General features: G+C 41.2%; 1 protein-coding gene across 1 annotated transcript; it reads left to right on the top strand.

The window, feature by feature from the left end:
- Positions 1-4,419: 4,419 nt before the first annotated feature.
- LOC121287223 (homeobox protein 2-like) lies at positions 4,420-15,365 on the top strand. The gene is made up of 3 exons (XM_041204911.1): positions 4,420-4,494; positions 12,520-12,989; positions 13,175-15,365. Exons 1-3 carry the CDS (start codon positions 4,420-4,422, stop codon positions 15,363-15,365), a joined length of 2,736 nt encoding a protein of 911 aa, XP_041060845.1.
- The last annotated feature ends 6,412 nt before the right edge of the window (positions 15,366-21,777 follow it).

The following is a 21,777-nucleotide window of genomic DNA, read 5'->3' as shown; positions in this document are numbered from 1 at the left end:
AAATAAGAAGACACAAAAGAAAGGGAAAAGCCGTCATCCAATTTAGCAACAAGAAGTGACTGATGTCCCAAACAGACACCAGTAGGTGCTCCCTGTCAGATGAGGAAGGGCAAGAAAGCTGCTATAAGGAGAGAAAGTGACAAAGGTGGTAAAGGAGGTAAAGGCCAACAGCAAATTAGACACCACATACAGACTCCTGTCTCCTGATGGAAATGCTAAAAGACATGCGCATGACATCTTCAGCAACCCTGTTGATGGAGGGCCGCATAGCTACACCTGGTTAAGGCCATACAGGTCTATTGGTTCAAGATAGACTTCCTGTTTGCACCCTAAGCACTAATGGTCAGAGTTACTGACATCAACCTGGTATTCTTCTCTGACTACTGCCTCCTACCGGCTGGTGGTCAACTAAAGGACGAGCAGAATGTTGGGAGTCATGGCAGCTGAGTGTGAAACTGTTGACACCAGAAAACATCAAATAACTCAAAAAAAGATTACAAACATTGGAAAACCGTGAAACTCCTCTTTGAGTTACCAAAGCACTGATGGGAAGTGATCAAGATGAATATCAAGAGGCCCTTCATCCCCAAAGGTCATCAGAAGATGAGAGAGAGAGGAACAGGAGGAAATGTCTTGACTCCAGGAAAGCACAGAATCTACTCCTGCTGCAGTTTATGTAGGTCGATGTCAGAGAGGATCCCTAAAAATGTGAAGAGCCAGCTGGCCTCAATTTTTTGCCTCCAAGGTTTCCAAGATTATCTTGCAGTCCAGATTCTGCTCTGCGGAGCAGATTAAGGCATACATACATTTCTTCTTCTAAAAAGTGCACAGCAAGAGCTCTGTGATCAGCAGCCCGAAGGCAGAGGATGGCTCAGTAATGCGATTATGGCCTGACAACCAATTAAAGAAAGCAAATACTTTTATGCCGGCCTGTACAACGTGAAGCCTACAGACAGCACAGCCTCCCAGTCCTTCCTGTGCTCTAATACAGAAATCTTAGACAACAGTAAGTGGGAGAGTCTGGACAAACTGTTACCTCTGGACAAGTTGGTCCTTTGGGCCAAGTAAAACTCCTGGAAGCGATGGTTTACCAGCCAAGTTGTATTCAACTCTGCAGCAATGGGTCAGCCCAGGCCTGCTTGAAGTGTATGAGAGAGTATGTTGCTGGCAGCATGTCGGAATTCATGCATGTACATTCTCATCTACAAATGGGATAGGGAGTTGATCAGAAATTGGCAGCCCATTTCACTGCTTAATAGGGACTACACAATCTCTGTCCAAAGCCAAATGGGTCAAGTCTGCTCTGTGGTTAGTGATCCATCCTGGTCAGCCCTACACTGTATCTGGCAGAAAGATCTCTGAAAGCCTCTGACTCCAGGAGAGGCGGTGGCGTGTGGTATTATCTACTGAATAAAAGCAAAATACTGTGAATGCTGGAAACCTGAAACAGAAGCTGAAAAAGCTCAGCAGATCTAACAGCACCTGTGGAGAGAGAAACAGGGTTAACATTTCAAGTCCGTATGACTCTATTTCAGAGCTCTGAAGAAGAGTTATATGGACTCGAAACATTTACTTTGTTTTTCTCTCCATTATCTACTGAATGTTGTGTTAAATCCACCAATTACAATAGTGAAACTAGGTATCATAAAAATTGGTGCCAAAATGGTAAGCAATAACAGTGAATTACATTGAACAGTTCATTGAACAAATGCTGGCCTTGCCAGTGACATTCACATACCATGAAAGAATAAAAACAAAAATTCCTCTTCTTCTTGAGTTCTCTGCCTGAAGGCAGGTCTGACCCACAGCACTGCACTCTCCAGCACAGTTAGGGCAAAGAGACAGGTCCCAAATCCATCCCAGCCAGAACCCATACTGTAGGCACCAATTGGATCTAAACCAGCTGTCCAGCCAATTAGCCTCCCAAGGAGTCCAAATTGACATGGCAACATGCACCTTGACATGCATGCTGTTGCCTTGAGAAGAAGCTCCAATTTCTTTCCATCACATGACTGATCAGGAATATCTTCTGCTCTTACCACCTGCCATTGGCATATGTTGGAAGGATTTACAAGTTAATACTCAACCTGTTTGGCCACATTACGATGTACTTTCCTTGGTCATGAAATTCTGGAGTGGGACTTGAACCCAGAGCTTCTAGATGAGAGGCAGAGACCCTACCCACTCCCTGCACCACAATACCTCACAGCAATTATAAAGGTGCTTAAACACCTTTCATTATTGAACCTGCATGACAACTCAAAAACAAGCTTGTTATGCAGCAAAGTTTTACATAATATCTGAGTAGTCGAGCTTTTGATAAATCTGAAGTTCGGTGGAGATCTGTGTTAGACTAGTTAGACTCTCTTGGCGCATGGTCAACATTAAATGGTTTTTTAATCAATTTTTGCCTAACAATTTTCACTGACACAGGCACCACCAATAGTAATCAGAATACAATACAGAGATTAGGATAAAAGGTTTTCTCTGTAAAAGAGAAATAGTTTTAAAAATGATTTACTGGAGAAGTGTCTGCATGAGTTTCCAGTACAGTTTGTAAATTGTAAATGCCAGATTATTGAATCACTTCAAAGAGTACCTTTGATAGATTTCTTCTTTGTTCAACTACAGGAAGAAAGAAATCCCTTCAGAACCTGCCTTTTAATGTTTTTTCAAGATTGCCTTACACCCCATCATCCAATATGCTCCTTTATTTATAAAAACAAAAAACTGCGGATGCTGGAAATCCAAAACAAAAACAGAATTACCTGGAAAAACTCAGCAGGTCTGGCAGCATTGGCGGAGAAGAAAAGAGTTGACGTTTCGAGGCCTCATGACCCTTCCACAGAACTGAGTGAATATAAGGAGAGGGGTAAAATAATGTTAAAAATCATCAAACCACTCTCCAGTTGCCTATCGAGTGCAAGTGGAGACTTACCTTTATGGAGATGATTATCCATTTAAATACTACATCAACCGCATACTTCCTGTCACCCCTCTCCTTATATTCACTCAGTTCAGTGGAAGGGTCATGAGGACTCGAAACATCAACTCTTTTCTTCTCTGCCGATGCTGCCAGACCTGCTAAGTTTTTCCAGGTAATTCTGTTCATGCTCCTTTATTTCGTTTTTTAAATTCATGGTGTGGGCATTGTTGGCTAGACCCATCTTTAATTCCCCCTGTTAAGAGGGCATTTAAGAGTCAACTACATTGCTCTGGGTCACATGTAGGCCAGTATTAGTGAATCAGATGGGTTTTTAACAACAATCAGGCTTTTTAATTGAATTCAAATTTCAACACCTGCCATGGTGGGATTCAAACCCCAGTCCCCAGAGCATTACCCTGGGTATTTGTCAGTGAACTATGCTACCGCCTCCCCTTATTTTTCCTGAGCGAGTATAATGCTCCTATCTGTTCATTTATTTTTCATGGATCAATGTTTACAGGAGGAGAATAATTTTTCCTGCCTGCAAATATTTGCGCATTACTTCTTTCTCACTCTGTTGATATGACTGCGGGGGCTATGAAGGACCAATCTGGTGCAAGGCATCAAATGATATAATAAAGCACAGAATTACATGCTTTAGGATAATCACTTTAGGAAGGGTTTCGACTTCCACATTCATGTTCATAGAAAAATTGCTAAAAGAATGGAATGATTTTTAATTACTGCTATACATTTTAAAATGTTTGAAATGAAAAGTTTGTAATAACTTTTTGGGTAACTTTATAAAATGTAACATTATAAAACACTCTAGGTGAAATTTCAATGCTGCAGAATAATTTGAAGTAGATCCAATCACAATATTATTTAGCAAGCCGTGGTACAAGTTGCAGTCTAAATTCAACATTGTTGTGCCTGTTTACCAGGCTTGAAGCGGGTGCAATAATAAAAACATAGCACTGTGATGGACTGCACCCAATTTGGAGTTTGCAGCCACATCTGTCCTGAGATTTTTTGAAGTATTTCTTATGGTCACTTGAAAGGTGCACCAACTGGATTTTCATATTAAGATAAGAGTCCTACACTTCAGCATGATCCATTTGCTAAGTTTATGTTTGGAAGCACCTGATTCACTGGGTTTTAACATTGATCAGCTTTGACAGGAAGTATGCGGTTGATGTAGTATTTAAATGGATAATCATCTCCATAAAGGTAAGTCTCCATTTGCACTCGATAGACAACTGGAGAGTGGTTTGATGATTTTTAACATTATTTTTACCTACTGTTGCATGAGTCAAATTAGTGGGTGATTTTTATGAGCTATTGCATTATTTCAAAAGGTTGCTGCTCCAACGTCATTGGTACATTCTGTTTGACCTGCCTTAGGTGCAGCAACAGGAAGAGAAAGGGCAATAGCTGCAGCAAGAAATGCCATTAGATGAGAGTGAAAGAGGATGGGGCAAAGGCTTTACACCATGACAATGTGCAGGGATTTGATTTTCAACACAAACTTTGCAAAAGAGCTGTGTGATGGGCAGCTGCTGATCCAGGTATTGCAGCCTAGGTGATATTCAAAATTGAAGCACCGTCGGTTCACAGATGTGAATTGCAGACATCCTTAAATGAGCACAGAAGACAACTTGTGTAGCCTTGTCTGCTTGGCATCCCTCCTTTGGCTCTCCCCTTATCCTAGACATGCCAGATAGGAGGATTCATATTGTAAAACCAACTGATACCAATAGTTGTGCTGGGAAAAATATTATTTACATCAATCGGCACAAAGACTCATAAAAACCTAAATCCCAACAGAGAAAAAAACTAAAAGCAATTAAGAAATGGTCAAACAACTTTATTGTGTCCTTTTAGTAAACCTGGTTGGGCCTAGGACACTACCCTGTGGAACTCCTGCAGTGATGCCTAGAACTGAGACGATTGACCTCCACCAACCATTGTCCTTTGTGCTAGGTATGACTCCACCCAGCAGAAAATTTTCCTCCTGATCCCCATTGACTCCACTTTTGCTAGGGCTCCTTGATGTCACACTCAGTTAAATATGGCCTTGATGTCAATGGCAGTCACTCTCACCTCACCTCTGGAGTTTAGCTCTTTTGTCCATGTTTGAACCAAGGCTGTAATGAGGTCAGAAGCTGAGTGACCCTTGCAGAGCCCAAATTGAGCGTCAGTGAGCATGTTATTGTTAAGCAAGTGCCGCTTGATAGCACTGTTGATGACCCCTTCCATTACTTTACTGATGATCGAGAGTAGACTGATGGGACAGTAATTGGCTGGGTTTATCCTGCTTTTTGTGTACAGGACATACCTGGGAAATTTTCTGCACAGCTGGGTAGATGCCAGTGTTGTAGCTGTACTGGAACAGCTTGGCTTGGGGGCACAGAAAATTCTGGAGCACAAGTCTTCAGTACTATCACCAGAATATTGTCAGGGCCCATAGTCTGTGCAGAATCCAGTGCCTTTAGCTGTTTCTTGATATTATGTGGAGTGAATTGAATTGGCTGAAGACTGACCTGTTACAGGTTTGCTATTTCAATAGAACAAATTTAAGCAAATAACACCTACAAAGGCATCAGTATGTTCCAATATTCCGTTTTTATTTGATAGAGCAGAGTTTTTTTAGTATATGTCACCTGATTATCAGTTTACCCATTTGACTACTATTGTTAACAAAAGAGCTAATCCATCTAATTTATGCCAATAATACATAAGAAATAAGAACGTATGAAATAGGAGCAGGATTAGACCATATGGTCATTGAGACTGCTCCACCATTAAATTTGATCACAGTGACCTTTGACTTCAATTCCACCTGCTCCCCATATTTCTTGATTCCCTGAGAGATGAAAAATCTGACTACCTCAGCATTAATTTTTTTTTTTGAAAAATATACTTTATTCATAAAATATCTCGAAGAATATTACAAAACAATTCTAAATCGCCGTCACAAAAAGTGCAATCAGATTCAACTATTACACATGGATCACGAGGTGCTTCAATACACTCAATGAATATTACAATCATTTCAATATGGTCATTACAGACAGACAGTGCAATGGGATTGGAGTTATCAACATACATCATGTTGCACTCTTAGGTGCTTCAATACAATTATAATATAATTAGTATTTAAAGCATACATTCATTGTGAGCCATACAGCCCGAGAGGGTCCATAAAACTCCCAGCCCCTCGGTGCACTATGGCAGAAAGGTCTTAGACAGCGACCTTTCCCCATTGCGCCTTTGCAGTGGCTGCCCCAAGCTTTTGTGCATCCCTCAGCACGTAGTCCTGGACCTTAGAACGTACCAGTCTGCAACACTCGGTTGGGGACAACTCTTTCAGCTCTTTGCACTGGAAGACCAACAAGTTTCGGGCAGACCAAAGAGCATCTTTCACCGAGCTGATGATACTCCAGCTGCAGTTGATGTTTGTCTCGGTGTGTGTCCCTGGGAACAGCATGTAGAGCACAGAGTCCTGTGTCACAGAACTGCTCGGGATGAACCTTGACAGAAACAACTGCATCTCTCTCCAGACTTTCTTTGCAAAGGCACAATCCACAAGGAGGTGAACAACAGTATCGTCCCCACCACAGCCACCTCGAGGGCAACGTGCAGAGAGGGTGAGACTCCTGGCGTGTAGGAAGGATTTGACAGGGAGGGCCTTTCTCACCACCAGCCAAGCTACATCTTGGTGCTTGTTGGAAAGTTCTGGCGATGAGGCATTCTGCCAAATGACTTTGACAGTCTGCTCGGGGAACCATCCCACAGGATCCACCATCTCTTTTTCTCGCAGGGCCTCTAAGACGTTATGTACTGACCACTGCCTGATGGACTTGTGGTCAAAGGTGTTTCTCTGCATAAATTTTCCCACAAGGGACAGGTGATAAGGCACGGTCCAACTACTTGGAGCATTCCGCAGCAGCGTGGCCAGACCCATCCTTCGCAACACCGGGGACAGGTAGAACTTCAACACGTAGTGACACTTGGTGTTTGCATATCGAGGATTTATGCACAGCTTGATGCAGCTGCACACAAAGGTGGCCATCAGGATGCGGGCGATGTTGGGCACGTTTTTTCCCCGCCTTCTCTAGAGGCTTTTACATCACGCCCTGCGGACATGATCCATTCTCGACCTCCAGATGAAGCCAAAGATGGCTCAGGTGATCGCCATCACGCAGGAGTCTGGAATGGGCCAGACCTGCGCCACGTACAGCAACAGCGAGAGTACCTAACACCTGATTACCAGGTTCTTATCCACAATGGAGAGGGAGCGTCGCTCACACATACCTAGTTTTCTTTGCACCATAGACACTCGCTCCATCCAGTTTCTAATGCGTGCCCCGATCCCTCTGAACCATATCCCCAGCACCTTCAGGCCGTCAGCCCTGACGGTGAAGGGAGCAAAGGATTGGTCAGCCCAGTTCCCAAAGAACATGGCCTTGCTCTTCCCACAATTTACTTTGGCTCCCAAGGCCAGTTCGAACTGATCGCAGATGTGGATCAGTCTGCTCACCGACAGCGGATCCGAGCAGAAGACGGCGATGTCATCCATGTACAGGGAGACTTTGACCTGTGTGCCACCACTGCCTCGGATTGTCACTCCTCCTATGCCCAGATGGGCTTTCTGATGGACTCAGCAAAAGGTTCTATGCAACAAACAAACAGGACAGGGGAGAGAGTGCAGCCCTGCCTGACTCCAGATTTACTAGGAAAGCTATTTGATTCCCACCCATTGATTGAGACTATGCTACTGATGTTAGTGTAGAGCAGTTGGTTCCAGTTGCAGATTCCCTCCCCAAACTCCATTTTGGGGAGCACATCCACCATGCATGTGTGCGATATTCTGTCAAAGATCCAGGCTGATGAGACAGGTGTCCACACCCCAGTCCTGCACATAGGCAATCGTATCACTGAGTAGCGCAAGGCTGTCAGAGATCTTCTTGCCGGGCGCAGAGCAGGTCTGGTCAGGGTGGATCACCAATTCCAGAGCGGACTTGACCCGATTGGCAACGTCTTTGGACAGAATCTTGTAGTCCACATTCAACAGTGAAATGGGTCGCCAATTTCTGATTTCCTCCCTTTCCCCCTTATGCTTGTGGATGAGGGTGATGATGCCTTTCCTCATGGATTCTGACATGCTGCCGGCCAGAAGCATACTCTCGTACACTTCTAGCAGCATTAAATGTATTCAAGAATGCTGCATCCATAACCCTCTATGGCAGAGAATTCCAAAGATGGTCCGCTTGTACTGAGACTGTGCCACCAATACATTATAATATTTCCAATGTCACTGAACACTTCTGAACCCTTACAATGGATAGAAAAGTGAAACTTACAAGGAACATGTCTTAAGCAAACAAAAAATAAAAGCAATGTAAATACCTTGTACAAGGTAACCTTTAATCAGATTACACGAATATACTCTAGGGGAAAGTCCACATGGAAACATAAATAAATGACAGTTATGAAGCACAAGTCAGCATCTATTGAAAGGGCATAATAAAAACATGTTTATCTAGCATTTGAAAGACAACATTCATTTTCACATTTGCTCCAAACATTGCTTGACTGTTCTCCCAGTAACATAATAGTTTTGGAAGTGCTTCTTCAGTATGATCTCATGCTTTAACATTGCAATGGCGACAAACCCTAAACATTTTTGTGTGCTTATCTTGCAATTTCTGGTAAGATTGTTCATTTTTGTTCAGTTCAAATTCTTAATTACTTGTCTATTTTTGCTTTCATTAGTCTCTAAACTCTATAAGCATTGTTCAGGTATATGTTAATCTTTAAAATGCTTTGCAACTGTATTTTAAAATTAAGCTCCCTTGTAAGGTTTTGGATGATTTATTGTTAGTTCTTTCTTTTTTAAAATTCTTTCATGGAACATGAGTGTGGGTGGCAAGGACTACTTTTATGGCCATCCCTAACTACCCTTGAGAAGGTGGTGATGGGCCACCTTCTTGAACCATTGCTGTCCATGTGGTATAGGTACACCCACAGTACTATTAGGAAGCGGCTTTTCAGATTTGGACCAAACAACAGTGAAGGAATGACGATGTAGTTCCAAGTTAGGATGTTTTGTGGCTTGAGGGCAACTTGCAGGTGGTGGTGTTTGTTGCCTTTGTCCTTCTAGCTAAAAGAGGACTTGGGTTTGGAAGGTGCTGTCAAAGGAGCATTAGAGCATTGCTTAGTGCATCTTGTACACTGTCACTGTGCACTGGTGGTGAAAGGAATAAATGTTTAAGATGTTGGATGAGATACCCATCAAGTGGGTTGCCTTGTCTTGAATGGTGTCAAGACAAGTGGAGAGCATTCCATCACACTCCTGACTTGTGTCTTGTCGATGGTCGACAGGCTTTAGGGGGCCAGGAATTGAGTAACACACTGCAGAATTCCCAGCCTCTGACTTGATTTTGTGGCCACAGTATTTATGTGTACTGTGGCTACACAGCAGTGACTGAAGCAGTCCATGTTGAAAGATAGCAAGACCTGGACAATATCTAGACTTGGGCAGACAAGTGGCAAATAATATTAGTGTCACAGAAGTGTCAACGAGAGAATCTAACCATCACTTCTTGATATTCAATTGCATTACCAACGTTGAATACCCCACTATCAGCATCCTGGGGGTTACCATTGACCAGAAACTGAACTGGACTAGCCATATAAATACTGTGGCTATAAGAGCAGGTCAGAGGCTAGGAATCCCGTGGCAAGTAACTCACCTCCTGACTCCCCAAAGCCTGTCCACAATCTACAGAGAACAAGTCAGGAGTGTGATGGAACACTCCCCACTTGCCTGGATGAGTGCAGCTCCAACAACATTCAGGAAGCTTGACACCATCCAGGACACAGCAGGCCGCTTGATTGACATCCCTTCCATGAACATTCATTTCCTCCACCACAGATGCATAGTGGCAGCAGTGTGTACCATCTACAAGATGCACTGCAGGAACTCACCAAGCCTCCTTAGACAGCACCTTCCAAACCCATGACCACAACCATCTAGAAGGACAAGGGCAACAGGTACATGGGAAATCCACCACCTGGAAGTTCCCCTGAAAACCATTCTCTATCTTGACTTGGAAATATACTGTTGTTCCTTCAATGTTGCTGGGTCAAAATCCTGGAACTCCATCCCTAACAGCAACAGTACCTACACCATATGGATTGCAGTGGTTCAACAAGGCCGCTCACCGCCACCTTCTCAAGGGCAATTAGGGATGGGCAATAAATGCTGGCCTATGCCCACATCTCATGAATAAAAAAAAAATGCTGGTCCAGTTAAGTTTCTGGTCAATGGTAACATCCAGGATTTTGATGGTAGGGGATTCCGCAATTAATGCTATTTAACGTCAAGGAGCGATGGTTAGATTCTCTCTAGTTGGAGATTGTCATTGCCAGGCACTTGTGTGACATGAATGTTACTTGCCAGTTACAAGCCTGAATGTTGTTCAGGTCCTGCTGCTGCAGGCACAGTCTACTCCAGTATTTGGCGAATGGCACTGAACACTGTGTAATCATCAACGATCATCCCCACTTCTGACCTCATGATGGTAGGAACATCATTGATAAAGCAGCTGAAAATTGTTGGGCCTAACTAGGACACCTGAGTTGCCTGAGTTCTTGGAATCAAAACTTTAAGGAATGCTTCACATATTTAAATGCATTTTCAGCATTTGTTTAGCCAGACAAAGAAACCTATGGCTATATTATTCTCTGCAGGAGTGCTGGAATTTGGACTTTTTCTTAACAAACTGCAATAGTGTTGACCTCTGCAAATCTTCCAGGATCAACTTAATTCACACAACTTTACCCTTATTGAACTGGGGCCAAAGTCTGCAGTGTTCTCCAACACTAGCCTGGTTAATGTTTGCTGGGTCTGTGGGAAGGTACCACAGGCAGGCAGCTATGAGTACCAATTTGGGCATTTCCCCAGGACCTGTGTGCCCATGGAAGCCAGAAACTCTGGTGCCTGTCTGTTCATAGAAGGATGGGGGTTACACCCTGGAGTTCACTCAACCCTCTTGGTGGTGGTCTTGTTGTTCTGTTAGTAGAGCACCTGCCTCTGTTGATATGGCAACAACTTGTGAAACAACGTTTAAAAATTCCTCAGGGTTCCACACTGCTTGCCTGGCCTCATGAATGGGTCTCATACCTTCTATTTTGGAGACCTGAATGCTTCTCCTCATTTGCAGATACACTGGCTCCTGACTGATCCTTGCAAGTGGAACCTCTTGGCATAGCGAATCCACTGCCTCGGCTCCTTTGCCATTTACCTTGTGAAAGATTGATGACATTTCCACACCTTACGTGGCAAATAGGAAACTAACAGAACTGGCAAAGAGATGCAGTACAAATGTGTCTATGCCATTTTTGTGGTATTGTTGGTGGTGGGAGGAGGGGAGGGGCAGTGATTGAAGCGATGAAAGGGAGGTAGGGGGTGGGGGTGGCGAGGTTTGTCCCACTGGTTTCCTGCTGGAAGTCTGCAGGATCATAGAACATGAGAAGAGTAGGCCATCCAGCTTCTTAAGCCTTTTCCTTCATTGAAGGAGATCACAGCTAATGGCCTAAATTCAATACTCTCCTTGCCCCCACATCCCTTAATACTCTTGACCAGCAAAAATCTACCAATCTCAGGTTTAAGGTTCTTCATTAAGCTAGCATCTATTGCATTTGGTGGGAGGGAGTTCCACACTTCTACCACCCTTTACAAGAATAAGTGTTTCCTAACTTCTCTTCTGAATCGTATGGCTGTGTTGTAAGTTTATGTCCCTTTGTTCGAGACTTCCCCTACAGTAGAAAAAGTTTCTTCCTATCTGGCCTTACCAATTCCTTTCAAAATCCTAAAAATCTCAATCAAACCATCCGTAGCTGTCTATGTGCCAGGGAGTAAAAGCCTAATTTATTTAGTCTCTCCTTATAATTTAACCTTTGTAACCCGATTAACATTTGCAGCGAAACTATTCTTCTCCCCCTCCATTGACCAGTATATCCTTTCAAAGGTCTAGTACCCAGAACTGGTCTACCCCAGATACAGTCTGACAATGACTTAATTTAGCTGGAACAAAACTTTCTCCCCTTCATATTTTAGCGCTGTAGTTATAAAGGCAACATTTCATTAGTCTTTTTGATTGATCTTTGTACCTGACCACTACATATTAGTGATCTGTGTACATGAGCCCCTAAATCTCTTTGGAATGCAACTGTTCCTGGTTTTTCACCATTTTAAACTACTCAGATCTATTCTGTTGTGATGGCCTCACACCTACCTTATTGAAAGCCATCTGCCACTGTTTTAACTACTCAGTCTGTCAATATTTCTTTATATTTTTATGCTGTTATCTATACTACTGACTATGTGACCAATCTTTTAGGCGAACTTGGATATATGATTCCCTCTTGTATTACCTAAGTCATGAATGAATGTACTGAATAATTGAGGCTCAAGCACAGATTTTTATGACAACTGCTAGTTACTACCTTTCAATTCAAGGTTCTGCAGAATTTCAGAGCCACTGTATGTGTATGACTTAAAATGTACTGGTTTCCTTTTTCAGATCCGGGTTGCAGCACAAACAATTCACACTAATCCTGTCACCACTAATACAGTTGTTTACATGAACATGACTGTAGAAAATATTCATATGAATTATTCTGAGGAATCTTCATCAACCCGTTCATCAACATTTTCACAAAGGCCAGAATATAAAGCCACAAAGCAAAAAGTAAAATCAGATAGAAGGATTGGTCTCTATCCATTACTAATTCATTTAAAGAACACTGAATGTAAAACAAGAAGGGATAATCAAAGTAAAGCAGAAAATACTGCTCTATTAACTTCAGAGCTACATTCGGCATCCACAAAGTTTAACACAAGTCGAGAAATGACAACATTGCTAAACAAACCAATTCACCATTCAAAATCACAGCAAAGGAAAGTATTGCAGAACACAATACAGCCACTAATGAAAACAATTCTCACCATACAACAAGAACAACTGAAGACAATTAACCTAAAATACGGGTGGTTAATACCTCAACAAAGTAAACGAACTCCAATCAACACGCTTGAGCAAAACATTTTTTCTAAAACATCACAAGAAGCTCATCAAAAACGTAAACAGACATTGATGAACAAAGCTTCTCCTACAATAATAGGAAGAAGGGTTGAAGGTGAAATGCAATCTTCACAGAATAAAGCTTTCCTGGCAGCAACAGAAACAAGTACACAGAGACAAAACCAGATATCAGTGAATACAACATTCCCAACAACAACAGAAAATGGTACACAGAGAGAAAACCAGACATCAATGAATACAACTTTCACAACAACAGAAACAAGTACACAGAGAGAAAACCAGACATCTGTGAATACTCCTTTCCCAGCAACAATAGGAACAAGTACAGAAAGGAAAAGCCAGACATCGGTGAACGCAACTTTAACGACATCAATAGAAGAAACAGAAACAAGTACACTGAGAGAAAACCAGACATCAGTGACTACAACTTTCCTGACAACAACAGAAACAAATACGCAGAGAGAAAACCAGACATTAGTGAGCACAACATCCTCAACAACAACAGAAACAAGTACACAGAGAGAAAACCAGACATTAGTGAACACAACATCCTCAACAACAACAGAAACAAGCACACAGGCAGAAAACCAGACATCAGTGAATGCAAATTTCCGAACAACAACAGAAACAAGCACGCAGGCAGAAAACCAGACATCAGTGAATGCAAATTTCCCAACAATACTGGAAACAATTACACTGAGAGAAAACCAGACATCAGTGAATACAGCTTTCCCGATAACAGCAGAAACAGCTACACAGAGAGAAAACAAGACATCAGTGAATACAACTTTCCCAACAATACTGGAACCAAATACACAGAAAGAAAACCAGACACCAGTGAATACAACTTTCCCAACAATACTGGAACCAAGTGCACAGAAAGAAAACCAGACATCAGTGAATTCAATTTTCCCAACAGGAACAAGTATAGAAGGAGAAAGCCAGACATCAATGAAAACAACTTTCCAGACAACAACAGAAAATGGTACACAGAGAGAAAACCAGACATCAGTGAATACAACTTTCACAACAACAGAAACAAGTACACAGAGAGAAAACCAGACATCTGTGAATACAACTTTCCCAGCAACAATAGGAACAAGTACAGAAAGGGAAAGCCAGACATCGGTGAACGCAATTTTAACAACATCAATAGAAGAAACAGAAACAAGTACACAGAGAGAAAACCAGACATTGGTGCATACAACTTTCCCAACAACAACAGGAACAAGTACACACAGAGAAAACCAGACATCAAAGAATACAACATTCCCAACAACAACCCAAACAAGTACACCGAGAATATACCAGACATCAGTGATTACAACTTTCCCAACAACAGCAGAAACAAGCACAGAGAGAGAGAATCAGACATCAAAGAATACAACATTCTCAACAACAACAGAAACAAGTACACTGAGAGAAAACCAGACATCAGTGACTACAAATTTCCTGACAACAACAGAAACAAGTACACTGAGAGAAAACCAGACATCAATGAAAACAAATTTCCAGACAACAACAGAAAATGGTACACAGAGAGAAAACCAGACATCAGTGAATACAACTTTCACAACAACAGAAACAAGTACACAGAGAGAAAACCAGACATCTGTGAATACAACTTTCCCAGCAACAATAGGAACAAGTGCAGAAAGGGAAAGCCAGACATCGGTGAACGCAATTTTAACAACATCAATAGAAGAAACAGAAACAAGTACACAGAGAGAAAACCAGACATTGGTGCATACAACTTTCCCAACAACAACAGGAACAAGTACACACAGAGAAAACCAGACATCAAAGAATACAACATTCCCAACAACAACCCAAACAAGTACACCGAGAATATACCAGACATCAGTGATTACAACTTTCCCAACAACAGCAGAAACAAGCACAGAGAGAGAGAATCAGACATCAAAGAATACAACATTCTCAACAACAACAGAAACAAGTACACTGAGAGAAAACCAGACATCAGTGACTACAAATTTCCTGACAACAACAGAAACAAGTACACTGAGAGAAAACCAGACATCAATGAAAACAAATTTCCAGACAACAACAGAAAATGGTACACAGAGAGAAAACCAGACATCAGTGAATACAACTTTCACAACAACAGAAACAAGTACACAGAAAGAAAACCAGACATCAGTGAATATAACTTTCCCAACACCAATAGGAACAAGTACAGAAAGGGAAAGCCAGACTTCAGTGAAGGCAACTTTAATGACATCAACAGGAACAAAGGAAACAAGTACACTGAGAGAAAACCAGGCATCAATGAATACAACTTTCCTGACAACAACAGAAAATAGTACATTGAGAGAAAACCAGACATCCGAGAATACAACTTTCCCAACAACAACAGAAACAAGTACACAGAGAGAAAATCAGACAACAGTGAATACAACATTCTCAACAACAATCGAAACAAGTTCACCGATAATATACCAGACATCAGTGAATATAACTTTCCCAACAACAGCAGAAACAAGCACAGAGAGAGAGAACCAGACATCAAAGAATACAACATTCTCAACAACAACTGAAACAAGTACACTGAGAGAAAACCAGACATCAATGAAAACAACTTTCCAGACAACAACAGAAAATGGTACACAGAGAGAAAACCAGACATCAGTGACAACAACTTTCACAACAACAGAAACAAGTACACAGAGAGAAAACCAGCCATCTGTGAATACATCATTCTCAACAACAACCGAAACAAGTACACTGAGAATATACCAGACATCAGCGAATACAGCTTTCCCAACAGCAACAGAAACAAGTACACAGAGAGAAAACCAGACATCAGTGAATATAACTTTCCCAGCAACAATAGGAACAAGTACAGAAAGGGAAAGCCAGACAACAGTGAATGCAACTCTAACAACATCAACAGAAACAGCAGAAACAAGATCAAAGGAAGAAAACCAGACATCAATGAATACAACTTTCCTGACAACAGAAACTACTACACCGAGAGAAAACCAGACATCAGTGAACACAACTTTCCCGTCAGCAACCGAAACAAGTACACAGAGAGAGATCCAGACATCAGCGATTACAACTACCCCAACAACAGAAGAAACATGCACAGAGAGAGAGAACCAGACATCAAAGAATACAACGTTCTCAACAACAACTGAAACAAGTACACTGAGAGAAAACCACACTTCAGTGAATATAACTTTCCCAACAACAATAGGAACAAGTACAGAAAGGGAAAGCCAGACAACAGTGAATGCAACTCTAACAACATCAACAGAAACAGCAGAAACAAGATCACAGGAAGGAAACCAGACATCAATGAACACAACTTTCCCGACAACAACTGAAACAAATACACAGAGAGAGATCCAGACATCAGTGATTACAACTACCCCAACAACAGAAGAAACAAGCACACAGAGAGAGAACCAGGCATCAAAGAATACAACATTCTCAACAACAACTGAAACAAGTACACCGAGAATATACCAGACATCAGTGATTACAACTTTCCGAACAACAACAGAATCAAGCACAGAGACAGAGAACCAGGCATCAAAGAATATAACATTCTCAACAACAACTGAAACAAGTACACAGAGAGAAAACCAGACATCTGTGAATACAACTTTCCCAGCAACAATAGGAACAAGTACAGAAAGGGAAAGCCAGACAACAGTGAATGCAACTCTAACAACATCAACAGAAACAGCAGAAACAAGATCACAGGAAGGAAACCAGACATCAATGAATACAACTTTCCTGACAACAGAAACAACTACACCAAGAGAAAACCAGACATCAGTGAACACAACTTTCCCGTCAACAACCGAAACAAGTACACAGAGAGAGATCCAGACATCAGTGATTACAACTACCCCAACAACAGAAGAAACAAGCACAGAGAGAGAGAACCAGACATCAAAGAATACAACATTCTCAACAACAACTGAAACAAGTACACTGAGAGAAAACCACACTTCAGTGAATATAACTTTCCCAGCAACAATAGGAACAAGTACAGAAAGGGAAAGCCAGACAACAGTGAATGCAACTCTAACAACATCAACAGAAACAGCAGAAACAAGATCACAGGAAGGAAACCAGACATCAATGAATACAACTTTCCTGACAACAGAAACAACTACACCAAGAGAAAACCAGACATCAGTGAACACAACTTTCCCATCAACAACTGAAACAAGTACACAGAGAGAGATCCAGACATCAGTGATTACAATTACCCCAACAACAGAAGAAACAAGCACACAGAGAGAGAACCAGGCATCAAAGAATACAACATTCTCAACAACAACTGAAACAAGTACACCGAGAATATACCAGACATCAGTGATTACAACTTTCCGAACAACAACAGAATCAAGCACAGAGACAGAGAACCAGGCATCAAAGAATACAACATTCTCAACAACAACTGAAACAAGTACACAGAGAGAAAACCAGACATCTGTGAATACAACTTTCCCAGCAACAATAGGAACAAGTACAGAAAAGGAAAGCCAGACAACAGTGAATGCAACTCTAACAACATCAACAGAAACAGCAGAAACAAGATCACAGGAAGGAAACCAGACATCAATGAATACAACTTTCCTGACAACAGAAACAACTACACCAAGAGAAAACCAGACATCAGTGAACACAACTTTCCCGTCAACAACCGAAACAAGTACACAGAGAGAGATCCAGACATCAGTGATTACAACTACCCCAACAACAGAAGAAACATGCACAGAGAGAGAGAACCAGACATCAAAGAATACAACATTCTCAACAACAACTGAAACAAGTACACAGAGAGAAAACCACACTTCAGTGAATATAACTTTCCCAACAACAATAGGAACAAGTACAGAAAGGGAAAGCCAGACAACAGTGAATGCAACTCTAACAACATCAACAGAAACAGCAGAAACAAGATCACAGGAAGGAAACCAGACATCAATGAATACAACTTTCCTGACAACAGAAACAACTACACCAAGAGAAAACCAGACATCAATGAACACAACTTTCCCGTCAAAAACCGAAACAAGTACACAGAGAGAGATCCATACATCAGTGATTACAACTACCCCAACAACAGAAGAAACAAGCACACAGAGAGAGAACCAGGCATCAAAGAATACAACATTCTCAACAACAACCGAAACAAGTACACTGAGAATATACCAGACATCAGCGAATACAGCTTTCCCAACAGCAACAGAAACAAGTACACAGAGAGAAAACCAGACATCAGTGAATATAAATTTCCCAGCAACAATAGGAACAAGTACAGAAAGGGAAAGCCAGACAACAGTGAATGCGACTCTAACAACATCAACAGAAACAACAGAAACAAGATCACAGGAAGAAAACCAAACATCAATGAATACAACCTTCCTGACAGCAGAAAGTACTACACCTAGAGAAAACCAGACATCAGTGAACACAACTTTCCCGTCAACAACCGAAACAAGTACTCAGAGAGTGATCCAGACATCAGTGATTACAACTACCCCAACAACAGAAGAAACAAGCACAGAGAGAGAGAACCAGACATCAAAGAATACAACATTCTCAACAACAACTGAAACAAGTACACTGAGCGAAAACCAGACAGCAATGAAAACAACTTTCCAGGCAACAACAGAAAATGGTACACAGAGAGAAAACCAGACATCAGTGACTACAACTTTCACAACAATAGAAACAAGCACACCGAGAATATACCAGACATCAATGAATACAACTTTCCCGACAACAACAGAAACAAGCACACCGAGAATATACCAGACGTCAGTGAATACAACATTCTCAACAACTGAAACAAGTACACTGATAATATACCAGACATCAGCGAATACAGCTTTCCCAACAGCAACAGAAACAAGTATACAGAAAGAAAACCAGACATCAGTGAATATAACTTTCCCAGCAACAGTAGGAACAAGTACAGAAAGGGAAAGCCAGACAACAGTGAATGCGACTCTAACAACATCAGCAGAAACAACAGAAACAAGTTCACAGGAAGAAAACCAGACATCAATGAATACAACTTTCCCGACAACAGAAACAAGCACAATGAGAGAAAACCAGACATCAGTGAACAGAACATTCTCAACAACAACCGAAACAAGTACACTGATAATATACCAGACATCAACGAATACAGCTTTCCCAACAACAGAAACAAGTACACAGAGAGAAAACCAGACATCAGTGAATATAACTTTCCCAGCAACAATAGGAACAAGTACAGAAAGGGAAAGCCAGATAACAGTGAATGCGACTCTAACAACATTAACAGAAACAGCAGAAACAAGTACACCGAGAGAAAACCAGACATCAGTGAACACAATTTTCCCGTCAACAACCGAAACAAGTACACTAAGAGAAAACCAGACATCAGTGAAAACAACTTTCCCTACAACGACAGAGACAACTACACAGACAGAATACCAGACCCCAACCTTACTTAAACCTATACCATCAACCCCTGCAACTTCGGGAGTACCGAGAGGTAAAGTAATGAATCTCAGGAATGACCGAAAGATGTACTCAAGGATATGCACTTACTGCTTTATCTCATCTATTCTCTTTAGATTCGAAAGAGTGCCAATTCATGTGATTTTCCTGGATGTCTATTTGTAGAAAAATAAGTTAACATTATGTTTGGGTATGTTTTAACTTGGCAGCAAACATCAGGAATTGTAACAACTGTGCATGGGCATTTTTCATTCTAAGCCTCTGCTGTTCATTTTAGCGCTTTTGAATCGCTCAACTTCCATTTCGCATGGCTAAAATCTCTTTCACATCCTTTTATCTTGATAACGCTGAAGAACGTTTCAACTTTTTGTCAATTAATACCAAATCAATCAATGATAACCCAACCTCTGCTGAGAACAGCACTCTTGACAACTTCAATTGTATATTCAGGAATTGATCCATTTCACTTCTACAGGATAGGCTGATGTTAACGCTGATAATTTTGCTGTTATGTTTGATCTTGGATAACGCATCAATCAGACTATCCGCTCTATGATACTGGTATTTCAATGGATTCCAAACTATTTTCCTAAAACAAGCTGCACATTATTGAAACTGCCTCAAATCTGTCCCAAATAATTGAATGAGAATTCTAAAAAAAAACCCCATCAGTTTGAAGCCTCGCTGTAGTTGAATGGGGATACTATTTCAAACAGAATAAAACTAAAGCTGTCATTATATAAGCATGACTAGCAGAACTACATTACTGAGATTATTACATACAATCTAAAGTGAAAAACAGGCCATTCAATTAAACCATTTCAGGCCGCTGTTTATACTCCTCATGTGCTTCCTCCCACTCAACTTCTTCTCCCTTTATCAGCATATCATTCTGTTCCACTTCCCTCATGTACCTTCATGATCAATAATATGCACTGTACTTAAGGTACAGTCTACCCAAAGTTCCACGTAAGTTTAACACAACTTCCCTGCTTTCCAATTTTATTCTTCTAGAAATTAAGACCGATGCTTTCTTTGCATTGTTATGACCTTGTTTACCTGCTTTGCTTCTTTTAATGATTGGTGTATCTGTATCCCTAGATTCTTCAACCACATTTAGACTTTTATTTACCAAGGAGCATGTTGCCTCTATGTTCTTCCTACCAAAATGCATCATCTCATACTTCTCTATATTGAAATTAAGTTGTCATTTACAAACCCATTCTGCAATGCGGCTACCTAATTGCCCATCTTTTTAAATCTACTTCATCTATCAGGGCTACTCTATCTGTTACTTCTCGAAGTAATTCTATAAGTTTGGTCAAGCATGACCTTCATTTTTGGAATCCACCCTGACTATTCTTTATTCTACTTTTCCGTGACTGCTTTGAATGTTGCGTGTGTTATAATGATATAAATGCACCAATCACTCCTAAGGAATGTGTGAGTACATTATGCATTCATTTATTAATACTAACCGCGTACGAACTGATATACATGGACAGAAAGCTTGAGGACATCAAAACTGCAGAGCTGTGTGTCTGTGTTTTGCTGCAAGCCATTGTGAAACTGAGACTGGATCACATGACACACTTCCCTTAAAGCGATGTCATGTTGCAATCCCTTAAAGGCATATTGCAACATTGAGTAAAGATATAATTATATTTTCTACCACCAATATTGATCTAACTAATTTATAATTCCCTGGACTCATTTTATCTCCCTTTTTAACTACCTGAAAAACACTGACTTTCCACCAGTCCTTTGGTAATATACCCTTTTCTAATAAACTAAATGTAATTACTGCCTCTGCTATCACTTCCTTGGCATCTTTCACACAAGTGACCAAACATCCATCTCCAACACCTATTCACCATTGTTCAGCAGGTTGGTATTACTCTCATCTTGTTCCATTCTTATTTATCCAGTCATACGCAGAGGATCATTTGCAATAGCTTCTCATCCCAGTCCTGCACCCATTACTTCTGACCTCTCCCAAGGACCTTTTCTTATTCGTCATCTTCATATGGCCTCTGGGTGACATCATCCAAAAACACGGAGTAAGGTTCCACGTTTATGCTGATGACACCGGCTCTATCTCACCACAGTTTCTCTTGACCTCTCCATTGTCTTTAAATTGTGAGATTGCTTGTCAGTACTAGATGAACAGATATTTCCTCTATCTAAATAAGGAGAAGGTTGAAGCAATTGTCTTTTGTTCCTACCACAAACTTGGTCCCC

This window comes from Carcharodon carcharias, chromosome 2 (assembly GCF_017639515.1).
Source record: "Carcharodon carcharias isolate sCarCar2 chromosome 2, sCarCar2.pri, whole genome shotgun sequence".
NCBI lineage: Eukaryota > Metazoa > Chordata > Chondrichthyes > Lamniformes > Lamnidae > Carcharodon > Carcharodon carcharias.
Note: the sequence above shows the minus strand (reverse complement) of the source record. Positions and strands in the feature narration are given on the sequence as shown.